Source organism: Mauremys mutica, chromosome 9, assembly GCF_020497125.1.
Source record: "Mauremys mutica isolate MM-2020 ecotype Southern chromosome 9, ASM2049712v1, whole genome shotgun sequence".
NCBI classification, from domain to species: Eukaryota; Metazoa; Chordata; order Testudines; family Geoemydidae; genus Mauremys; species Mauremys mutica.
The window spans coordinates 22,249,939-22,271,462 of NC_059080.1; the positions used below are offsets into that span (position 1 = coordinate 22,249,939).

A 21,524-nucleotide genomic window follows, 5' to 3' on the forward strand; every position below is an offset into this window, starting at 1 on the left:
ATTGTGCTTACGTCACATTAACTAGAAAACAATGGGTAAGTTAAGTCTGCACTTCAATAAACTGGCCACGTTTACAGTTCTACTGGAAAGGGATTAGGATGGGTCACATGTTTTTTCCATGGATTTTCTGTGTTTCACTCATCCTGTTTCCTCTTGGGTTTTTTGGGATTCCGAGACCGGCTCTTTGCTTTGCAGAGTGGACATATTGGTGCGTTCCGATGAATTTGCTGGTGACATGATAAACAGGCCTGCAATGCAATGTTACATTTTATTAATTTATTTATATTGAAATAGTGCCCAGGAGTCCCAGTCATGGACCAGGACCCTGTTAGCAACCTATTTCTCTGTGAGGTAATAAACCCATGAAGTTCTGTTGAGACACACTGCTTATTGAGCATGTTACCTGCTCTAATAAGTTAACTTACTGTACAGGAAAAATAAGTAAGGCCTTGCATACTCAGTGGTGAACTGGAACTAAATTCTGCGGCAAGGTTCCTAGATCCTACAACAACTTCAGGTCAGTTGAAAACTAAAGGATTTATTTAATTAAATTTTCAAATGAATAAAACTGCCAGTGCAGCCCCACTTTATCATTTATTTTGATATTAAATTCAAATCTATTTTGAGCTTTCCCTCACATTTTCGAGATTTTTGTACTGACAATGTCTGACTGTATCAGAAAAATTGTTTAGGAGGCCAGTTGTGATTTCATAGATTTTTAAGTCAGAAGGCTCCTCTATCTAGCTCATCTAGTTTGACCCCGTTTACAACAGGTCATAGAATTCTACTCACTTATCCCTGTATTGAGCCCAATAACTTGTGCTTGACTAAACCGTATCTTTCAGGATATGTCTGCAGTGGAGCTGGAGATGTAAACTTCCAGCTCGGGGAGACGTGCCCATGCTAGCTCTGATTGAACTAGTGCCCTAACAAGAAGCCAGGTAGCCATGGCTACATGGGTGGTGGGACAGGCTGGCCACCCAAAATACATACGTAGGCTACTTGGAGTGGCTAGTCCATCCCAGGCACCCATGTAGCTGCAGCTTCAAGTCTAGTTTTAAGCATGCTAGCTCAGTCAAGGCTAGCACAGGTACGCCTCTCCAACGTGGAAGTTACACCTCCACATCCAGTAGGCATACCCTCAGAAAGGCATCTAGTTTTAATCTGAAGACATCAAGAGATGGAGACTCAACTACTTTCCTTAGCCATGTCTATACGCAGCAGCATAGTTGTACCAATGCAGCTGCGCCGCTGCAGCACGTCTGGTGAAGACATTATGCGGACAGGAGAGAGCTCTGCCGTCGCCATAATAAAACCACCTCCACAAACGGCAGATGCTACGCTGGCGGGAGACACTCTCCCGCTGATATAGCGCTGTGCACATAATGCTGGTGTAACTTATGTTGCTCAGGAGAGTGGTTTATTCACACCCCTGAGTGACATAAGTTATGCTGACATAAGCTGTAGTGTAGACATAGACTTAGTAGTTTCTTCTAATGGTTAATCATCTTCTCTGTTAAAAATGTGCGGCATATGTCTGATTTGAAACTGGCTTCAACTTCCAGCCACTAGTTCTTGTCATGCCTTTCTCTGTTGGGCTGAAGAACCCATTAGTACCTGATATTTTCTCCTTGTGACAATGTTTCTCAAGCTCAGGAAGCACAGAGAGTAGAAACTGGCAGTACCTGTCCTATGACTGAAGAGTCCCTACGGGGGGAGTCATACAAGATACAGAGCCTGATTCTGAACTCTCACTGACTGGTGCAGCTCGATTAACTTCAGTGGAATTGCCCTTTGTTTACCCTAAAGCAGGCAAAATAAGAATTGGGCACATCATTATTTTCAGTGCTAATTCCTTTATGAACATGATATGTTCCAATCACCCAAGAGAAAAGCCTGTATATTTGACCCCCAAGAGACAACGCCTCACCTTCATTGGAGGTGGCTGTTGTCTGAAAGTGGCTGTCTGTCTGGTGTCCTGTTTCCTAGCCACTTGTAGCTGTTGGGCAGCAGCTGCAGCTGCAGCCAGAGATTCTGGAATGGGAGGTTCCTGTGGTTCTGTCTGCCATTCAGCTTTCTGCTTTTCAAAGTAACTATACAAAAACAAACCAAAATTATAATCAACTGTTGGCCTGTCATTTATTTATTTAACAAGCATTGATTTGTAATGACTCTTCTGTGCTAAAACATCATGGGCCAAACTCAACTCTGGTTTTCTTCTTCTAGAATCAAATGACTTGCACCAAGGACTCATTTGGATCAAGTTTTTTAAAATGGGATAATGAAAAATAGTTAAAATACTACATGAGGCCAAAACCACAGGCCCACTGACAATCATTAATTAAGGTTCATCCTAATATAGATGGAGAAGACTTGTCAAGTAATGAATTCCATCCACTCTCAAGATCTAGGTTTTTGCAAAGTTTTTAAAGTTAATGAGCCAGATTTGATCATGTAACTAGTTAGTGGAATAACTATAGCAAAGTTGATATATTATGTTTCAGGTTCTTGTTTTCAAAGTTTTATCTGCAACAACAAGCCCTAAGAAATGTTTTTTACTCTTCATTTTTAATATCAACTGAGATTTTGGAGCACAATTCTGCAGCAAGGGATGAACGGCATAGTTATTAATTTAATATGTTCCAGGGGTAAGAGTTGATTTTATATATTTAAGACCACAGGAGGATCAGGTTATTCATAGTGGATCAGGAAGAAATCTCCATGTCCCCACCCAATAATATCACATGAGCCAAAGCAGAGAATTTGTCCCCTTCCCTTCAAGCATGAGGGGTTGGTCTCTGCTGGATACAAGGCTAGATGGGTCATTCTCGATAGAAGCATTAACGTCCTCCCTGGTTTTCAAAAAGAAGAGCATATCCTTTATATTTCTTCCATAGATCCAAACATTTGGATTCAGCCACAGTTTACCAGATCAGATTCTGTGATTTATTTATTTTTTTAACTGCTGCAGCACAAATTTGAACTCTGACCAAGACTCACTAAAGCCACCCTGTAGTAGAAGACATAGTGTGGGTGATAGTTTTGGGTTCCTCTCCTCTCTTGCATCATATCCATACCTGCTACTCAAATGGAAGGAATGGATCCTTTGGAAAAAGTATCATGTAATGTAAAAAAAAAAAAAAGAACCAAAACCTTAGATTCAAACACCGTTTAATTTGCAGGTCAGAGCTGAGGTTTGCAGCTTTGGCTGATCTAAATGTAACTTCGATCTTTGCCCCATATTCAGACAGAACCCTTCTGGAGGCTTGTAAAAGGCTGGCTAATTTGTGTCGCACATACATGCTTCCTCCACTTTCAATTAATTTTGTTTTTCATGATTGCCTCTGAGTTCCTACATTCCAGCTGGGCCCAGAAACAAAAATGACAAAATGCCAACAGAATCATAACTGGTTACAAGGCGAAATAATGTTTGATCTGGAGACTTACTCAAGAGAGAGTTTCTCTTCCTCCTCACACAGATCTGGCAGCCTCTGCAAGCCCAGAGTCATCCGTAGGGCATCTACATGCTCCTTAAGGGGCTTGTACTCTTCATGCAGGCGCCGAGTGGACTCCAAGAGCTTGTTGAGGTCATTCTCAGACTGCTTGATGGTGTTCTCCATCTGAAACAGGAGACGACATTTGCTTAACAGATTGCTCCATTCACAGCTCTCTGATTCACCAGCCAGAGGTGGCAGAGTGCAAAGATGATGTTGCCCTTTAGAAAGTGGAGCTTTTCACATTCAGATGGGTGCAGAATAGTCAGACAATGAAATGGACAAATAAGGAGTTAACATTCTGTGGGGCGGAATATGGGCAGGGAAAAAGCAGCTGGAAGCAATTAGGCCAGGCAGTGTTTTTTGTGTTAAACATGTGAGAGGTAGTGTCAAGAAAGGATTCAGCTTGCACCTCCTTCCTCTGCACAGCAGCGCAGGGAGGGGAATGTGGTAACCGCTTAGCTGGATCACCAAATGCAGGCACTTTGGAAAGATTCTCAAGGAAGGTTATAAAAATAACCTTAAAAAAAAATCTCCACTGGGGCAGGGCCAACTCATTTGCATTATTTCAAGCCTTTCCAAATACACCATGGTTTCAAAAGTTTAACTCTGATGTTGTTGAGTACATGTTCCACTTGGGAAAGAGAGTGAGAGAAGCAGCAGAGAGAAAGATAATCTGATGAAATCATCGAGTGCAAGTGGGACAGTGTGAAAGAGAAGCAGGGAGTAGAGGGGGTGAGAACATTCTAATGACAAATGAAGGTGGTGTATGTGCCATATATTCAAGGCACCCACTTGTGCCTTCCCACTGTTTGGGAGCTTTTCCATCCCTAATACAGAGCACAGGCTTCCCTTTAGCTCAACATTTTAAAAATATTTACTCGCCCTTAAGAAAAGGAAAAAGTGTGGGTCTAAAATTGCAGGTGAATGGAGTTGCTAATTCAGAATGGTTTTGCAAACCCAGCAGTTCCCAAATCCTCAGCACTCTCCAGTGTACCCCTCTAATAATTAGTCTCCCTATTTTGTATTAATATCCTTCACTCTCCTGCTTGTTTTACTATTTGTATTGCAGCAGTGCTTAGTTGTCTCAGGGAGAAATCGAGGCTCCCTGATTCTAGGCACTATGCAAACATAACAAACCAGGTTCTAGGTGTTAAATTAGGCAGCACTAAGAGGGTTATTTGCTAGAAAGAGTCAGAATAACGTTACTATGGCTGCTGGTACCATTGCAGCAGCAATGGGTTTCGTTGTTCATTCCCTTTGACCTAAATCCCTCCCATGTCTATTATTGAAAATCATCTTGCCTGATACAGACAAGCACTAACAGTGACTAACTTTAACTCATTTGATACCATCCATATAATCCTTTCATGCTGTCAGGAAAGCTCAGGTTGCATATCTCTAATCTGTCAACTGAATATCCTTAGGACAATCCATATGGAACTATATATAAAGTATATCCTGCCCACAATCCCCCTGCTACGTACCACATTTATGTCAGCATGGATCAGCCGCAGCTCCTCCACATGGGCCATCTTTTCCTGCAGCAGAAGGTCCATCTCCTGCTTGTATTCCTTCAGGTGCCTCTCCTCTGATTCCAGGGCTTCGAACTCTGCCTTCAGGCGTGCCTTGATCTTTTCCATCTGCAAAGTCTTATTCCTACAACCCACCGGAAATTACAAATATAAAGGGACAACTGCCATAATGTCAATGTAAATTCTGTTTGCTCAGAGACATCACTATACAAGCAAATGTGTTCACATCGATAGCAAGGGGTTGGCAAAAGTTGACAAGGTCAGAACTACAGTATATCTGTGGCTTGCAATGTGCAGGAGGTCAGACTAGATGATCATAATGGTCCCTTCTGACCTTAAAGTCTATGAAAGACTGGGGTGGTCTGTGCAGAATCCTGGAATCAGGGAACTCCTGGGTTCTAATCCCAACTCTGTCACTGGTCTTGTCTCCACTACAACTTTTTTATTGTATTGGACAATAGAGTTAGATTACATGAAATTTACCACGATTTAGCAGTTACTGTAGATCAGGACAATTGTGTTCAGCATTGTATCAGTCGTGATTAAACCTTAATCACAAGAGAGGAAATTCTAGAGAAATGTTCATTCCTGCTGGGCTTTAAAGGAGCTTCTGAGAAATGGGAGTATAGGATGCAAATGCCAACTATCTCAACAGTAGACTGAGCCACTAAAATGCAGACTTATGCTTTATACAAAGGATGCTCCAAGATATCAAAAGTTCTGATGGCATTTCAAAGCATCTAAAAATTCTACCTGCAGTCCACAGGGTAGTCTCAGTTTTCTGCTGACCTCCATCACATTTAATGCTATTTGTAACTGCAGCTCCCTTTGTTCTACATTCCAGTTTTTGTTTCTTCTTTTTAAAATGGTGCAACCCCATATTTCTACACATAAAAGCTATGGAGTCCGGAACAATGTCTTTCCCTCCAAAGCTAGGAGAGAGAGACTGGCTGTTTAAGCAACATAGCCGAGCTATGCTTACTATTAGTTGAATCGACACGGCTTCATGACCATCTCCATTTTAAAACAGTTGCCCAGACAGTCAAGAACCTGTTCTAGTTCCCAATCCAGTTTAGCCAGGCCATGATTCAATTGTATTCCAGTCTTCACTTGCCAAAGACATGATCTTAGAGATACAGCCCCTGCTTTCATCAGAACTGTGCCCACCAGCTCTGCTATTGTGAAGGCTTTGGAGTTGCTTCTGTTACCCCTCCTCTTACATCCCTTGTGTCCAGTTCCAAGAACAAATACAATACCTGCCTAAGCCTCCGGTACTTCTGATCCCTCCCCTGTGCATTTTTAAAGTAGTCTATAGCTTCAAAAGATCGAAAATGAAAACCAGAGGAACTGTGATCATTCTGTTGAGAAATCAAAATCTGACCAAAGAACTTCAAAGGGACCAGGATCAAGTCTTTGGGTAACAAATTCTGGCTCCGATCATGAGTTTTATGGGTGGGACTGAGATAACTGCAGGAGATCCAAAATATAGCACCATGGGTTATTTTTCTAGGGTGTAACAAACCCATAGCAGAAATGTCCAACACTGATATCAATAAAAGGAGACTTTAAAAAAAAATCCTGAGTGAAATTTTACATGCTTCCTTGGAACAAAATACAACGAAGTCCTTCATCACATGAGACATTTTAAAAATAGCCTTAAAAATAAAAAAAAATCTCCCTCTAGACATTGGATTAATGTTGCTTCTGATCAGCACCATTACACTGGGGAATAGAAAAGCTGGAAGCAGAGATGTGCACAGTAGAAAGCCAGACATGGAATTGGATTGACTCAGAGGTCACCCAGAGACATTTACAAAGATATTCACCTAGATGAATATTTTACAGTTACAGTAGGGTTGCCACCTTTCTAAATGCTGGTAACCAGATCCTTAAGGATCCGCGCCGTACCCTGCCTATTCCACCAAGACCCCACTCTGCCCCCACCTCCATCACTCACTCCTCTCTCCCCACACCCGCTTTGCTTGCAGAATTGTTTCCACGTACCCCCCCCCCCCCCGCACACACACCCGTGCCACCCAGCTGGGCTCCCTCTGCTCCAGAGCTGGAATGGGAGCTGCTGCAGCATGACTAGGAGCCTGTGTGCAGGCAGGAGGTAGCCCCAGCTGAACAGGGGCTGGTGTGGGTTAATGACGTAGCGCCTCCCTCTACCCCACCCAGACCAGACTTTTGATGTCCATCAGTACATCTGACCAGACACTGCCAGGTCCCCTTTTGACCAGACTTTCCGGTCAAAAACCAGGCTCCTGGCAACCCTAAATGGCACCCAGACACAGAAGCCAAAAACCGGACTGTGTGGGTAAAATCTGGACGAGTGGCAACCCTAAGCTATAGGCATGTATATTTCATATGGTATATGCCATGTATTATTAAAGAGAATATTATATATTTTATATAGATACAAACATTTTTTTAAAGGAAGCCAACTGACTCAGTTTTGAAGAATGAGAATCAGCCCATGAAAGTAAAAATGGCTGGAAAAAAAAACAGTTAGCTATAAAAGCATTATATCGATAAAAGTCATCCCTAATCAAACCAGAGATCATTTTGTCAAAACAAATGGCTACCTGAATGCATAGATTTCTACAGCCAGAGTTTCAACAAGAAAGTAGTTGCTGACTGGACTTCAGTTCCAGTGGCCCAAATCAAAGTATATTAGGCTCTGTGAAGAATTAATGGTCACTTAAGAGTTTTTAAAACGACCGCAGTAAACTCTGGGGAGTTATTTAGTAATAATAATAAAAGTTGTCATACTTTTTACTTTCAGGATTAATAGTGCCATTTTCTCTATATGAAGCAAACATTCATAACGGATAATCTGATGAAAATTAAGAAGAAAAACATATTATACAACTCTCTCTAACTCACAAATTTACAAGAGTTTGGAGAGAAGTCTTTCATCTACTGAGGAGACAGGATGTGCATGATGTCATAACAGTTTTAGAAAATGAATGCATATTTATTTTATATTAAGATTTATTACTTTTGAGTGGGAGGATGAAGAGAATTAGAGCAACTGGTATTAAAATTGGTTATTCTTACAGTGTTAGGGCCCAATCTTACAGAGATTTACACAAGTGCTTAACTTTATGCACTGTGAGTAATGTGAATTTTTCAGTGCACTGTTATTAATTATGTGCTTTCCAGGAGCATCCATAATATGCTCGGCATTCTCACTAAGACAGAAGACAGTCAATGCCCAGAAGAGTTTACAGTCTAAGGCCCCAGTCCTGCATCCAGATCTGTTAGCACTGAACTCTGACTCCATGTGCCGTGCCATTGACCTCAATAGGACTTTGCAAAGGAAGAGGGGGTTGGACCAATACATTTGGAAGCAAGAGTAGGGTGGGACAGAGGGATTCAATCAAAATATATGCACTTTTAAATTTACATTATGTAATTTTAAAAAGTAAATATATTAACTATACTGTCCATTATACTTGGTCAATTTCTTGTAGCCATCACAAAAGAAGTAGAGCTGTCGATTAATCGCAGTTAACTCATGCGATTAACTCAAAAAAATTGTGATTAAAAAAATTAATCGTAATTAATCACACAAACAATAGAATACCAATTGAAATTAAATATTTTTGGAAGTTTTTCTACATTTTCAAATATATTGATTTCTATTTCAACACAATACAAAGTATACAGTGCTCACTTTATATTATTTTGATTACAAATATTTGCACTGTAAAAATGATAAACAAAAGAAATAGTATTTTCCAATTCACCTAATACAAGTACTGTAGTGCAATCCCATGCATCCAACGAAGTGGGTATTCACCCACGAAAGCTCATGCTCCAAAACGTCTGTTAGTCTATAAGGTGCCACAGGACTCTCTGCTCTCTTTATTGTGAAAGTGTAACTTACAAATGTAGATTTTTGTTTGTTTGTTACATAACTGCACTCAAAAACAAAACGATGTAAAACTTTAGAGCCTACAACTCCACTCAGTCCTACTTCTTGTTCAGCCAATCACTAAAACAAACAAGTTTGTTTATATTTGCGGGAGATACTGTAAGTAAGAAGCAGGCTGCAGTATCACCTGAAAGTGAGAATAGGTGTTCGCATGGCACTTTTGTTGCTGGTGTTGCAAGGTATTTCTTTGCTGTTACTAGTCAGTTTCATTTTCTAATTCCAGCATACTGCCAGAATGCAACAACATTGGAGTTTCAGGGGACTGTTCCAACCCAAACAATTAACTTTTAATATTAAACAAAGTACACCTGAATTATGAAGACATTTCCATTAATATTAGGGCATTTAAAATATTTATTTTTGAAAACAAAAACCTAAATTTGAGACCTACCCTAAATAGTTGATTTTGCTCTCATTTCTATTCTTTTTCCATTCTAAGTTCCTATACTGCCCTCCTCAGCATACTGTCTGAGGGTTTGTCTACACTACAAAAATCAAGCTGACCTCGAGCCCCCGAATGAAGTTGATAGTACGTGGCCACACCATGCTCATTGTCTCGATGGAGTGCATCCTCGCTAGCAGTGCCCACATCGATGCACAAAGCAGTCCTTCGTGGGTAGCTATGCCCAAGTGCAACTTGCTGCAGTGTGTGTTGGGAAGTTTGTGCAATGCCTCATGGGACCAAAACATTGTCGCAGGGGAGAATGGGAACATTGCATCGGCATCCCATGATGCACTGTGCTCAATGGCAAACAACCCAGTGGTTTTCGCACCTTAAAACCGCCGCGCATGCACCATAACCCCAGCCTGCTCAGTTGTGCACTCTTGCTGTGAGCATCTCAAATACCTCGCACCTTCTCCTGCAGTATTTCCAGAGCAAAAGTAGGGTCTTCTGCATGGAACATAGCGGTGTCCTGCAAGCAGCCCTGCTGCAAGCCATTGAAGAAAACAATTCACAATTGCTGCTGGCAGTCACAGAGCAGCTGAACTCTGTTAAGCGCCGTTTCTGGTCCCGTGGAACAAGCACTGATGGGTGGGACTGCATCATTTTGCAGGTATGGGATGATGAGCAGTGGCTGCAGAACTTTCAAATGCAGAAGGCCACTTTCCAGGAACTTTGTGCAGCCCTTTCCCCTGCCCTGCAGTTCAATAACACAAAAATGAGAGCTGCTCTGACAGTGAAGAAGCACGTGGTGATCACTATTTGGAGGCTTACAACACCAGACAGTTACTGGTCAGAGTAGGTAAATCAACCGTGGGAGCTGCTGTGCTCCAATTATGCAGGGCCATTAACCAACTTCTGCTACGAAGGGTAGTGAGTCTGGGAAATGTGCAGGACATAGTGGATGGTTTTTCTGTGATGGGGTCTCCTAATTGTGGTGGGGCGATAGATGGCACACATATCCCCATCTTGGCACCAGACCACCTTGCCAAAGAGTACATAAACCGAAAGGGATACTTTTCAATGGTGTTGCAAGCACTGGTGGATCACAGGCGGTGTTTCACCAGCATCAACGTAGAATGGTCGGGAAAGGTTCATGACGTGAGCATTTTTAGGAACTCGGGTCTGTTAAAAAAGCTGCAATCCGGGACTTTCTTTCCAGATCACAAAATGAACACTGATGACGTTGAGATGCCTATAGTTATCCTGGGGGACCCAGCCTATCCCTTGCTCCCATGGCTCATGAAGCCATACACTGGCCATCTGGACAGCGGTAAGAAACGGTTCAACTATAGCTTCAGCAAGTGCAGAATGGTGGTTGAATGTGCCTTTGGTTGTTTGAAAGAGCGCTGGAGAAGTTTCCTAACAAGGTTGGACTTTGGCCCTTGGCCCGTGCCGCTTCCAGCAGATCCCATTGGCCTACAGCAGCAAACCACGGCCAGTGGGAGCCACGATCGGCCGAACCTGCGGACACGGCAGGTAAACAAACAGGCCCAGCCCGCCAGGGGCTTTCCCTGCACAAGCGGTGGAACAAGTTTGGGAACCACTGAATTAGAGTATGGTGGAGCCTTTTAAGTACATCAAATCTGTCTATGTACTTTAAAATAAATCAGGCATAAAAGTACAACTATCCAGAGCTTGTGATTTCTTATCTGGCCTATTTTGGGCCAAAACCAACATGCCTTATTCACCTGATCTGTCCCAGTTAAATGTGGCTGTCTATTTAGGCCAATATGGTAATCAGGATTTAGTTCTTTCATGTAGAAGGATTCTTAGATTTCACAGATCTTCATTTCGCTTTCATAATTTACAAGGTCAATAACTACAACAGCAAAGTGTGTCAAATTAAATAATTACAGTTAAATTCACCTTTGAATCAAAAAAGTAATGTACTTGATGTTCCCAAATACAAAGTATTGTAAGAACCAAGCAGAAAATAAATCATATATTTAAATCCAATTTTACAACAATCAGGTCTCAACAGAACTTCTAACTGGCTGATGATCTGTTTTAAAAGATGACAATTATGGCAGTTGAGCACAGAAGTTTCAGAGCCTCAGTATTAATCCGGAACATGTTCACTGTCCTGTCTCTCATTGTATGTATTTTGGTATACAAAAATAATTTGAGGCCTGTCTTGCCACCATTATTCATGTGAGCAGTCTTTGCGTGAGGAAGGGCTTGGCCCTTGTATGGTAGAATAATTTGCTTCTACATACTCAGACAGTATTCCAACTAGGAGATTTTGTTAAAGGTGTAATGGCTATAAAAACTATAGTAATTGAATTGTTGCTTATTCTGTGGTTTGATTTCAGTTTCTTTTCTCAATCGATTAATACAGGTTTAAAACTGACCATGCGACAGTGACTTTTTTATTCTTTGTTTTATTGATTTCCCCCTCCCCACCCGCACTCCACAGATAACCTGTCTCTTACATTTTCCTGATACAAAAATATAAAAACACAACTCAGCATGCTGATAAGCATGGTATAAATACCTACATATATATCCCAGTCACAGCTATTTGTTCTTCCTCCCAGCTACTTTCAAAATTATTGCACTTTCCTTATTACATGCTTTTGCTGTTAAATGCACAAATTAATGTTACGTGCGCAACTCAGGCAGTAACTGGAACATCATGTTCATAAACTAAAAGGTGCAAACTGAGCATTTAAAGCCAGACAAAACAATCCACCCTGGTGCCATACATTGTTGCTTATGATTGACTATTCCTGCAACATGTCCTGTGACTCACTCTATGAAGGCCACTATATAAAAATTAATGGTATATTGGATTGCACTGAAGAATGGAGAGACCCAGCTTCCTGCCTTGCTGGTAAACCTCTTTAAGGGAAAGTAATAGCAGCCTTAGTGCCATTGTGTCCCTGCTTCATCATCATCATCATTCCACCCTATGCCCCCAATAACTCCTTCAGAGGAGAGGACCACCATCAACATCAGGAAGGGAACAGGGAAAAGAACATTCACCAGTCTGACTTCACACAACACCCTTAACCCTAACTCCTTCCTCCAAATGGGGGTGAGAGAGAGAAAGAGAAAGGTGTCAGCTGGCTAAACAGATCTCCCAAGATGCAGTTTTCTTTCCTTTCAATCCTTCCCCACAAGAACCCACCAAATTCCTCTGCAAGCCACAACACTGTTGCAATGCATACTACCCAACGCATTAGCTATACAGACACTTTTGCAGGGTATTATAAGTGATTCCAGCCAAATCAATAAATTTTATTTAAACAAACAAACAAAACCCCACTTCCCAACCCTACCTCCCTGATTTCAAAGCAGCTTCTGTGCTCTGGATGCATATTTGGCTCACGTACATACATCATATTCTGTAATTTTCTCCCCCACCTCCCTTCAAACATTTCCTAGATGCAGCCACCCAGAAGAATGCTAGGAATGAATGAGTAAAAAAAAAAAATCCTAACAGTTTACTGGAATAAATAATAATTAAAAAACAACAACCGCTTTAAAACAGATCTCCAGTTGTCCATTCATAGCTGCCACCTTCCCCGCCCCCTCCCCTTTTTATTACTTAAGGCTAATCTCTGGAAATACATGACAATCACCGCCCCGTAATGCATGTTTCACGGCACCCACTCTCACAGATGCTTCTTTTCCTACTTTCAAAAATTATCTCCAGCTTTCATCCCAGGGTTTTTCGTTGTGGTGTTTATTTTATTTTATTTTGTAACATAACAGTAGATTCTTCAAATCGGTGTAACTCATTCACTCCTTCAAAGAGAGGGAAAATAGCTTAGTGTTACTGATGCTGCACAAAAGAAAACATACCTGATCTCTTTGATGCTTTCCAGTTTGCACATGATTTCTTGCTCATCAGCCATGCTTTTCACTCCAATGTAAGCCTCCCGTGATGTACAAAATGCCAGCCCCCCCAAAAAAACAAAACAAAACAAAAATCAACTCATACAATAGACACAATGTAGCCACCCACTCCGGGTATATGGACTCTGAGCCTGTGCGGTATAATCTAATGGGAACTATGGGAGTTGGAGTCCAGTTCCTTATTGCAGCCCAGGCCTGTGCAAGAGGAAAGACTACAACGCCCACAAGGCAGAGCAGAGCTTTCTTACTCCTCTTCCTGCAGTCACACTTTAAATCAATTTGTCACAGCTAATTATGTCAAAGGTTGCTAGTAGTGTAAGGGAGCCGAGTTCCTCCCCCTGAGGGGTGTGGGTTGCTCTTTTAACTGAAACGATACACTGACGTATAAATGACTACTGAGAATCACTTGGAAACATTCATGATTTTGAGGAAAAGGTAAATTAAATCACACAGAAAAAATGCTCCGAACAGTTTTGAGAGACAGGCAGTTTCATGTTTAACATTTTAATTGATGCTCAGTTGTCCAAAGATATGCAGAGGCACTGAGGTTTCTTTGGGCTTTTGTTTTCACTCTCAGTCAATACAACGGACAATATAAGTGATACAAAAGAAGAAATAAATCACAAATGTAACCTTTGTTATTAAAAATTAAGATTTAGAGTGATCCTCAGGCACCTTTCATGAGGCTCTCAAAGAGATATACATACATTGATGAATTAGTCTCACAGTCCCCTATGAGACTGTTAATTATTTTTGTCTGGCTTCCACAATGTGTTATCTGCAATGTAGACAGTCACAAAGACAAGGGGTGAGATTTTCCAAACATAAATTACTTAGGTTCTCTCCCTTTGTCCTGAAGAATTTATGAGCAATAAACTCTGCACTAGTGGACCCATATGTGAGCATGGGGCTCCCCATTGGTGTGGGGGGGTGTCACTCCATGCAGAGCTCATTATAGGTTCAGGGCCTAAATAGGCAACAGAGGGCCTGATCCTGCAAACACCTACTAATGAGTGTAACTTCACTCACATGGGTACTATCAGTGAGACTACTCACAGGAGTAGTGTTTGCAGGATAAACCCAAAGAATGAGGAGAAAAATTCCAAACGCCTTGGTTTAAACATAGGGAAACTGAGTCACAGAGAGGTGAAGGGATTTGCCCAACGTCCCATAGCAATCCAGAGGCAGAGGTTAGAACAGAATCAAGATCTTGCTGCCAGGCCATTCCCTGAATGACAAGCCCAGTCTTCCTCTGCTTTTTTGCTGCACGAAGCCTCAGCATTAAAATTGCTTCTCATCACTGACTCCCCATCCAAACATAATTGAGTAAAAGCAGGTTGTCCACAATGCATCCTGCATAGAATACTGGTTTCCGTGTATGGTACATGACTGAGCATCTTGAAAATCTGTCCTGGATGATTTTGTTTGCATGCTTTTGCTTGTTTTTATGGGGTATGTGAGTGGTTAGGTTTGCTTATAGAAAGAGGAGGAAAGAGTTATAATGATTACCCTTGGTTTCTATTACATTAATAATAATTAGTAATTAAAATAGTTTTCTTGGCATCTTCACAAATATTAATTAATTGAGTCTCACAGCATTCCATTAGGCAGTGGCAATGAAAATTAATTTCACACCCAAATCCCCTTGAATGCTGTAGATTTCAGACCTGTACCCAAACTTTGCCTGAGTTGCTATCACTCAGTTTACAGATGAGGAGATGGAGGCACAGTGAAGTTAAGGGACTTACCCAAGTCCATGCTGTGAGTCAGTAGCAGGGCTGGGAGTAGGGCCTTAAACTTCTACTGTCCAGTCCCCTGATTCAATCACTAATCAAACTACCTTTTGATGAATAATGTATCTGAACACGATTATACACACACACACACACACACACACACACATATATATACACATTGTAAATCATTTAACTGTGATACTAAATTGCTTTTAGAAATGGAGTCCTATTACTGAATAATTCTACTTTGCACTCTTCTTCTGAACTCCTCACAGTGCTTTGCAAAGATGGGTAAGAAAGAGAGCCACAGAGGGTATGTCTACATTGCAAAGACCCATAGCAACAAGTCTCTGAGCCCGGGTCAACTGACTGGTGCTTATGCTACTGGGCTAAAAATAGCAGCATAGACATTTGGACTCAGGCTGGAGCTTGGGCTCAGAAACCTTGGGCGGGGAGGGCAGCATCTTGGAGTCAGGGCTCCAGCCACTAATTTTGATACTTGACTATGGATTTAAGTGTCTAACTTTTCGGCAACCAGATGTCCATCGAATCTGGAAACTGTTGTCTATCTGTAGTATCATAATGGGTAGCTGTGGGCATTTGTGCTGCTGCTGGTCTCCTCTGAAGAGATTGATCTGTGTTCTCATGGAGTCCCTGATGTATGTGTGTCAAACAGTGCTAGTTGTGAGGAATATTGCCATTTATAAACTGGCATGATAAGGAAGGCCACAAATCTCCTGGGTACTCAGCTAAGCTGGAATTAAACCACAAAAGAAATTTCATCTGATGTCTCTGTACAAACAATACACATGGTCTGAAATAAATGGGCAACAGCCAACAGCAAAGAAATATATTGGAAAATTGGGCACAGAAAGGTGTAAATTATACTTCCTTTCACCAGCAAAGCTACCTGAATGGCAAGGCAGATTCACCCTTATTGAAGAGATGGTGGCATCTATCTCAGCCCTCTTATGGGTCCCTCACCAGGAAGCGGGTGGTATGTTTAACTTCCACTGGGGCTTTCTATGAGCTCTGCCAATAGGTGAGTCTCCAAAGAGCCTATGAATACATGCTGATTGCCCTGGACACACACCTTTTCTGCCCAGCACCATCTTATTTTGATGCTGAACCCCTTGGTAATTGGAGTTGAAAGTATTTGGACCACCATCAGCTGGATTTTTTTTACCTTCTACCCAAATTAAATATGGGATGTCAACGTGTGTGATGCGGGACCAATCTATCAATATCTGGACCCCAAGAGAGGTGTGAATTTTGAATGGTGAGAATAATTAACCTTTGGAACAATTTACCAAGAGTTGCAGTGGATTCTCCATTGCTGACCATTTTAAAATCAAGATTGGATGTTTTTTCTAAAAGCTCTGCTCTAGGAATTATATTGGGGTGGTTCTATAGCCAGTGCCATACAGGAGGTCAGACTAGATGATTACAATGATCCCTTCAGGCTTTGGAATCTATGAATTCCATGAAAAGTTTGACAAATGGCAACTCTAGTCCCCAAAACTCCAGCTTGTCACCTCCTAAATTCAGCCTGAGCTCCACTGATCCAGGAAGCATAAGAAACTAGTTCAGTTGTGAAATTTCTCGAGCACACAAGGCTGATATCAAATCCCCCCCCCCCCCACATTGTAGCTTTTTATTAACCTCTTTCTTAAAAGAAGTAACTTGGAGCTTAATCCTGAATTCTTTGTATACTCTCAAATCCCTATGAAGTTAGTGGGAGTTTGGGATGAGCAAGGAATGCAAGAGCAGACCCCCGGATAGTTTTAGAAGTGGATTTTTTTAATGGCAAAAACTATTAATCTTCATCATGCACAAATGGGCTGAATGATTTCCCCTCTATGTTGTTTGCTGTCTTCTCCAGTCAGCTGTTACCTCTCAATTGTTCTCTGCAGAAAATTGCTCTTTTCCAAGTGTGGTTCACCCACTTCTATTTGCCACTGTTTTTCCCACATGTAGGCTTGCCTTGGCCCTTTGGAGCAGGGATCCTATTTTTATATTTGCCGTTGAAATGTCATGCACTCCTATAGTGCCATAAAGCAAACACAAATCTTAGAATGTAACCAGTTAGTGATATTTTAATGGTCTAAATAACGGTTGTCAGGGTAAAGAACTTGTGACTGATTTTGAAAACTCTCCATGCATTGAAGTCAGTGGGAGTTGCCATGTGAGATTTGTGTAGTGAACAGAAGGCTTGAAAATCAGACCTCTTTCATGCCAGTTTTCTACCCAGAGTCCAGTTTGTAGGAAAGTTATAAACTGAAGCTATGAATGGGAGGAGAATGGGGCTCTCCAGCGGGAGGGAATAAAAAGCCAGGCTTCAAAGGTGAGGTTCCCTGACACCCATCCTGGGTCTGAGGAAGAATGGTCCTGGGGAATAGACTGAACAGCCCTGAGCTAGGAACTCTAAGAGCAGCCACTCCTGGGGAAAAGGCTTGGATTGAACTTCACATGGTCTTATTTTTCATTTGTTTGTTAATAAAGTCAAGCCCCAGTAAGGGGGTGAGTTTTGAGTCTATATGGGGCAGGCAGACTGGCTTAGAACAGCTAGGAAAACCACCTGCTCCCAGGGTATAGTGGTGGAAACATTGATGCACTCGTTGCATTGAATCTTGGAAGGCTTTGATTTTATTATAATAATAATTAAATTAATAATGTGTAGCTCTTATATAGTAATTTTCATCTTTAGATCTCAAAATGCTTTACAATGGAGATCAGTATCAGTACCCTCCTTTTATAGATGGGGAAACTGAGGCACAGAGCAGTGACATGCCCAAAATCAACTAGCAGGAGCAGCGGCAGAGCTGGGAATTGAATTTTTATCAGCAAGGGTCTGGTTTTTTTAGAAATGCTGAGCACTCACAACTGCCACAAAATAAATAGAAGTGGCAGTACCTCTGAAAATTCAGGCCTAAGTTATTATTATTTGTATTGCATTAGCATCTAACAGCCCCCTTTGGACCAGCACCCCATTGTGCTAAGCATTGTACAAACACAGAACAAAAAGATGGTCCTTGCCCCAAAGAGTTCTAAGTTTGAGTATAAGACAGGTAGATACAGGAGACAAGAAAGCACAAGGGAATTAGGATACAATACTGGTCAGCATCATAGGTAGTGGTCTCAGCACACCCAGCTGATAATTAACCAAAAGGCAGTAACTGTCTATTTTTCCCTTCTCACAAAGACAAAATATGATTATTATTAATATTCTAATTGTTATTCATTATTGTTAATACTCTACATTTACAGGAAAGGAAAGATAAAAACCCATGTTGCACTTGTAGATAATGACTGCCCTCTCTTTCTATCAGTTCAGACTGGCAGTCAATTAAGATATTAATATGGGAAGTTACAATTATTATTAAATATGATTTTATTTCCAAGTCTGCTATGAATCTTCAAGGTAATAATGTTGAGGATTTATCGGTAATATGCAAATATAATTTATGTAAATTCACTCCTTGTGGCCATTGCAGAAAAAGAAGAATTTCTCAAATAAAAAAATGAATTTATAGCATTTGTGAATGGTAGCGATGCTTTGGTGATTTTGATCAATATTTCAGGACTTCCCCCTATGAAGCTGCCATGCCATTTTCTTACACACACACACACACACAAAGGGGGGGGGGTCCACAACCATCTTCTTTATCATTATACATCTTTTATACTAAGCTGGGATATTCAAGGCCTGATCCTCCTTCTACTGAAGTCAATTGGCAAACGTCCATTGGCTTAAATAGTATAGGATTGGGCCCTTTGTGAGCTGTGTGTTCAAAAGAGGCAGGCTTCTTTGATGCGTGATTTAAATGGATGAACTAATTGATTTGAGGGGGTAGAAGGAAAGTTAGCTGCGGTGGGCCAGCCAGTCTCTTGTTGCTAAGACACTGAGGGAGCGAGAGCAGTTGGGGTGAGGAAATGACAGCATGAGAAGGGATGATGCCATATAAAATATGAGACATGAGTGATGAGAACCCCACTCTCCCAGCATGAAGGATAATGATTCAGATTTTTATTTATTTTCAGTTATGAGCTAAAATTTGCAGGTTGAAAAATTAAAACACTGACCTTGTAGCTTCATAGTTCACCAGTGATTTCAAAGAAATTTTAAAAGACATTCACAAATTGTGACAAAATATTCAGATTCTCGGAAGAGCAAGGAGTCTTCTCATTAGCTACAGCAACAGTCTACCTATTTCAAGTGATATTCAGGTGCTAATGGACTCTGAATTGGCTGTAATGTTTCCTTCATTTATTCTTGCAGACTTTCACCTATTGACTCTTTTGTGCTGACCCTTAGCTGGACAACATCAGGTATACTTCTAGTGCTCTCTAAATAATAACAAAGGGATAAGTCCTGTAGCTAATATTCAGGCAAATGAACTTATGTCTTTTAAAACCAACAGATGTTAAATTTAATGCACTCTTTTTGTTGTTTGTTGTTTTATTCAGGTTCATATACTGCACCCAACCCTGTGGTATTGCAGCTTCTTCCAAAAATGTAGTAAGGGTCATGACTAGCATCTGTTGTGTAGTGATTCTTTTTTTCTCCCTTCCTCTCCCCAGAGGGGGAAAGCCATGTGAGAATTTAACATTTTTATTGTATTTTATTTTATTAATACTTTCTTATATAAGTGATGTGCTCTGTGTTTATATTGGCAAAAGCAAAGTCTAAGACATGTGGCTTGTGCTGAGAATGGAAAGTGGTAAGGTTTCAGGGTTTTTCGATTCTGCAGGAGTTCATTGTCCTGTCAGAGTCCATTCTGCCATCTTGGACAGCCCCCTGAGAAAGCTCTGTCTTCTGCACAGACAAGCTTTATCTTCAGCTCTGTTAGAGGCTGAGAGTCTTGTCCTTATTAGGGAGGAATTTAAAGAGAACGCTGCTTCTCTGAAGGAGCAATTATTAGAATTATCAGACATGACAGGGTCAATATAAAGTTTGTCAACACATCATCTGAAATCACTAAAATTCTCAGCTAAAGAAACAGCTGAATTGATTTCACCCACAAAATTACTAACGTTAGAAATAAAAACACCGAAGTGGGCTATCCAGTCCATCACTTTGCAAATGCAGGATTGTTCCCTAATATACGTTATCTATTTCTGTATCCAGTCCAATTGTTGCAAAGTGATGAGTTTCCATCATTCCGCATGGAAAACTCCTCCCCACTCGAGTTGATTTCACTGTTAGGCTGCAAAGCTGCACAGGGTTTCTTAAAAAGGTGGTGTATTTTAAATATTGTAAAGTGTGTCCCTAGCCTCTATTTGCAAGAAGCTGGGAATGAGTGACAGGGGATGGATCACTTGAGGATTACTTGTTCTTTCATTCCCTCTGAAGCACCTGGCATTGGCCACTGTCAGAAGACAGGATACTGGACTAGATGGACCTTTGGTCTGACCTAGTATGGCCATTCTTATGTTCTTAAATATTTAATATATGAAAAGTACAAAATGATTTTGACAAAAGTTTCCTATCTGCTTATGTCAATGCTTACTTCAGCGAATTCAAGGAGATATGGGATGCTTAACATAAATGAACAGGATAATGGTATAGGCCACACACACATATAGTAATAAATATTATGACCACTATATATTTATATGCTAACGAGTAAATATTAGTCAACATTAATTTCATCATTATTTGTACAAGAATTTTCATAATTAATTACATAGCATAAGTAAGGGAGAAACAGGGTATGCACAAGTATTAATATTAGGGCCTGATCCAAACCACATTGAAGTCAGTGCGTAGACACCCGCTGGCTTCAGTGGGTTTTGGAGCAGGCTCTAAATCAGTGGTTCTCAACCTATTTACCAGCTCTCTCTGTGTTGTGTGCAGCATCCACCCAATATATATATTACCTGTATGGCCCTGAGGAAGTCACATGGGCCACAGCTGTGTGGTGATTGGGCCTCAAGCAGCTCGCAGGTTGAGAACCACTGCTCTAAATTAATACTAATCCTCTGAACTGTGTACCTACCTCAGGCCCAACTTGAGTTCACCAGTCACCATAGGCAATCTCTGTTGTTTTAACCAATTTTCTGCTCACTAGAGTGTAGAGATCTGGTATCAAATTATGGGTAGGAGTTCCATCTCCCTATGTCCTTTACCTTTACTGCCTCGGGGTACTGTAATCTTCATTGCTGGAATCCTTTGAACTTTCTCCATGTTTGATAGCCCAGAGGCTTTTTTCCCCAACCATAAAAGAGTCCATTTATTTTTGTACAGCTCTTGCTACTAAACTTCTAAATTAATATTTTTTCCAGCAAACACAGAAGCACAAAAACAGGTGGGGAGTAACTAGGTTCTCAGTGCAATCATATTCAGCTAATTGTGTGGGGAAGGCACAGCTGATCCTGGAGGCTGACATCTCTCAGTATTCCAGTGAAGATGAAATGTCTCAAGATTCATGCCAATTTGCACAGAGAAAAACTCCTTTCCAAATCTAAATCTAATGATCAGTATAATCATGAGGGAGTGGTGTCTAATGCAGA

The 21,524-nt window shown here is 41.0% G+C and overlaps 1 protein-coding gene across 3 annotated transcripts; it reads right to left on the reverse strand.

Annotated features, from left to right (window-relative positions):
* Positions 1-91: 91 nt before the first annotated feature.
* ZC4H2 (zinc finger C4H2-type containing) lies at positions 92-14,128 on the reverse strand. 3 transcript variants are annotated; one of them, XM_045030094.1, is made up of 6 exons: positions 13,983-14,128; positions 13,222-13,295; positions 4,982-5,153; positions 3,448-3,620; positions 1,931-2,093; positions 92-248 (listed from the first exon to the last, which is right to left on the reverse strand). In XM_045030094.1, the coding sequence occupies exons 2-6, from the start codon at positions 13,272-13,274 to the stop codon at positions 135-137; spliced, it is 675 nt and encodes a 224-aa protein (XP_044886029.1). In that variant the 5' UTR covers positions 13,275-13,295; positions 13,983-14,128; the 3' UTR covers positions 92-134. The 3 variants fall into 3 exon arrangements, with proteins under 3 accessions (XP_044886029.1, XP_044886028.1, XP_044886030.1); XM_045030093.1 differs by lacking the exon at positions 13,983-14,128 and having other exon boundaries at positions 13,222-13,600; XM_045030095.1 differs by lacking the exons at positions 1,931-2,093; positions 13,983-14,128 and having other exon boundaries at positions 13,222-13,605.
* Positions 14,129-21,524: the final 7,396 nt, after the last annotated feature.

Excerpts from the sequence above, each read along its gene's own strand:
- ZC4H2 (XM_045030094.1), bottom strand. The coding sequence starts at position 13,274 with ATGGCTGATGAGCAAGAAATCATGTGCAAACTGGAAAGCATCAAAGAG. Across the intron at positions 5,154-13,221 it reads GAAAGCATCAAAGAGATCAG|GAATAAGACTTTGCAGATGG; the intron begins GTATGTTTTCTT and ends GGTGGGTTGTAG. Across the intron at positions 2,094-3,447 it reads GAAGAGAAACTCTCTCTTGA|TTACTTTGAAAAGCAGAAAG; the intron begins GTAAGTCTCCAG and ends GTTTTTGTATAG.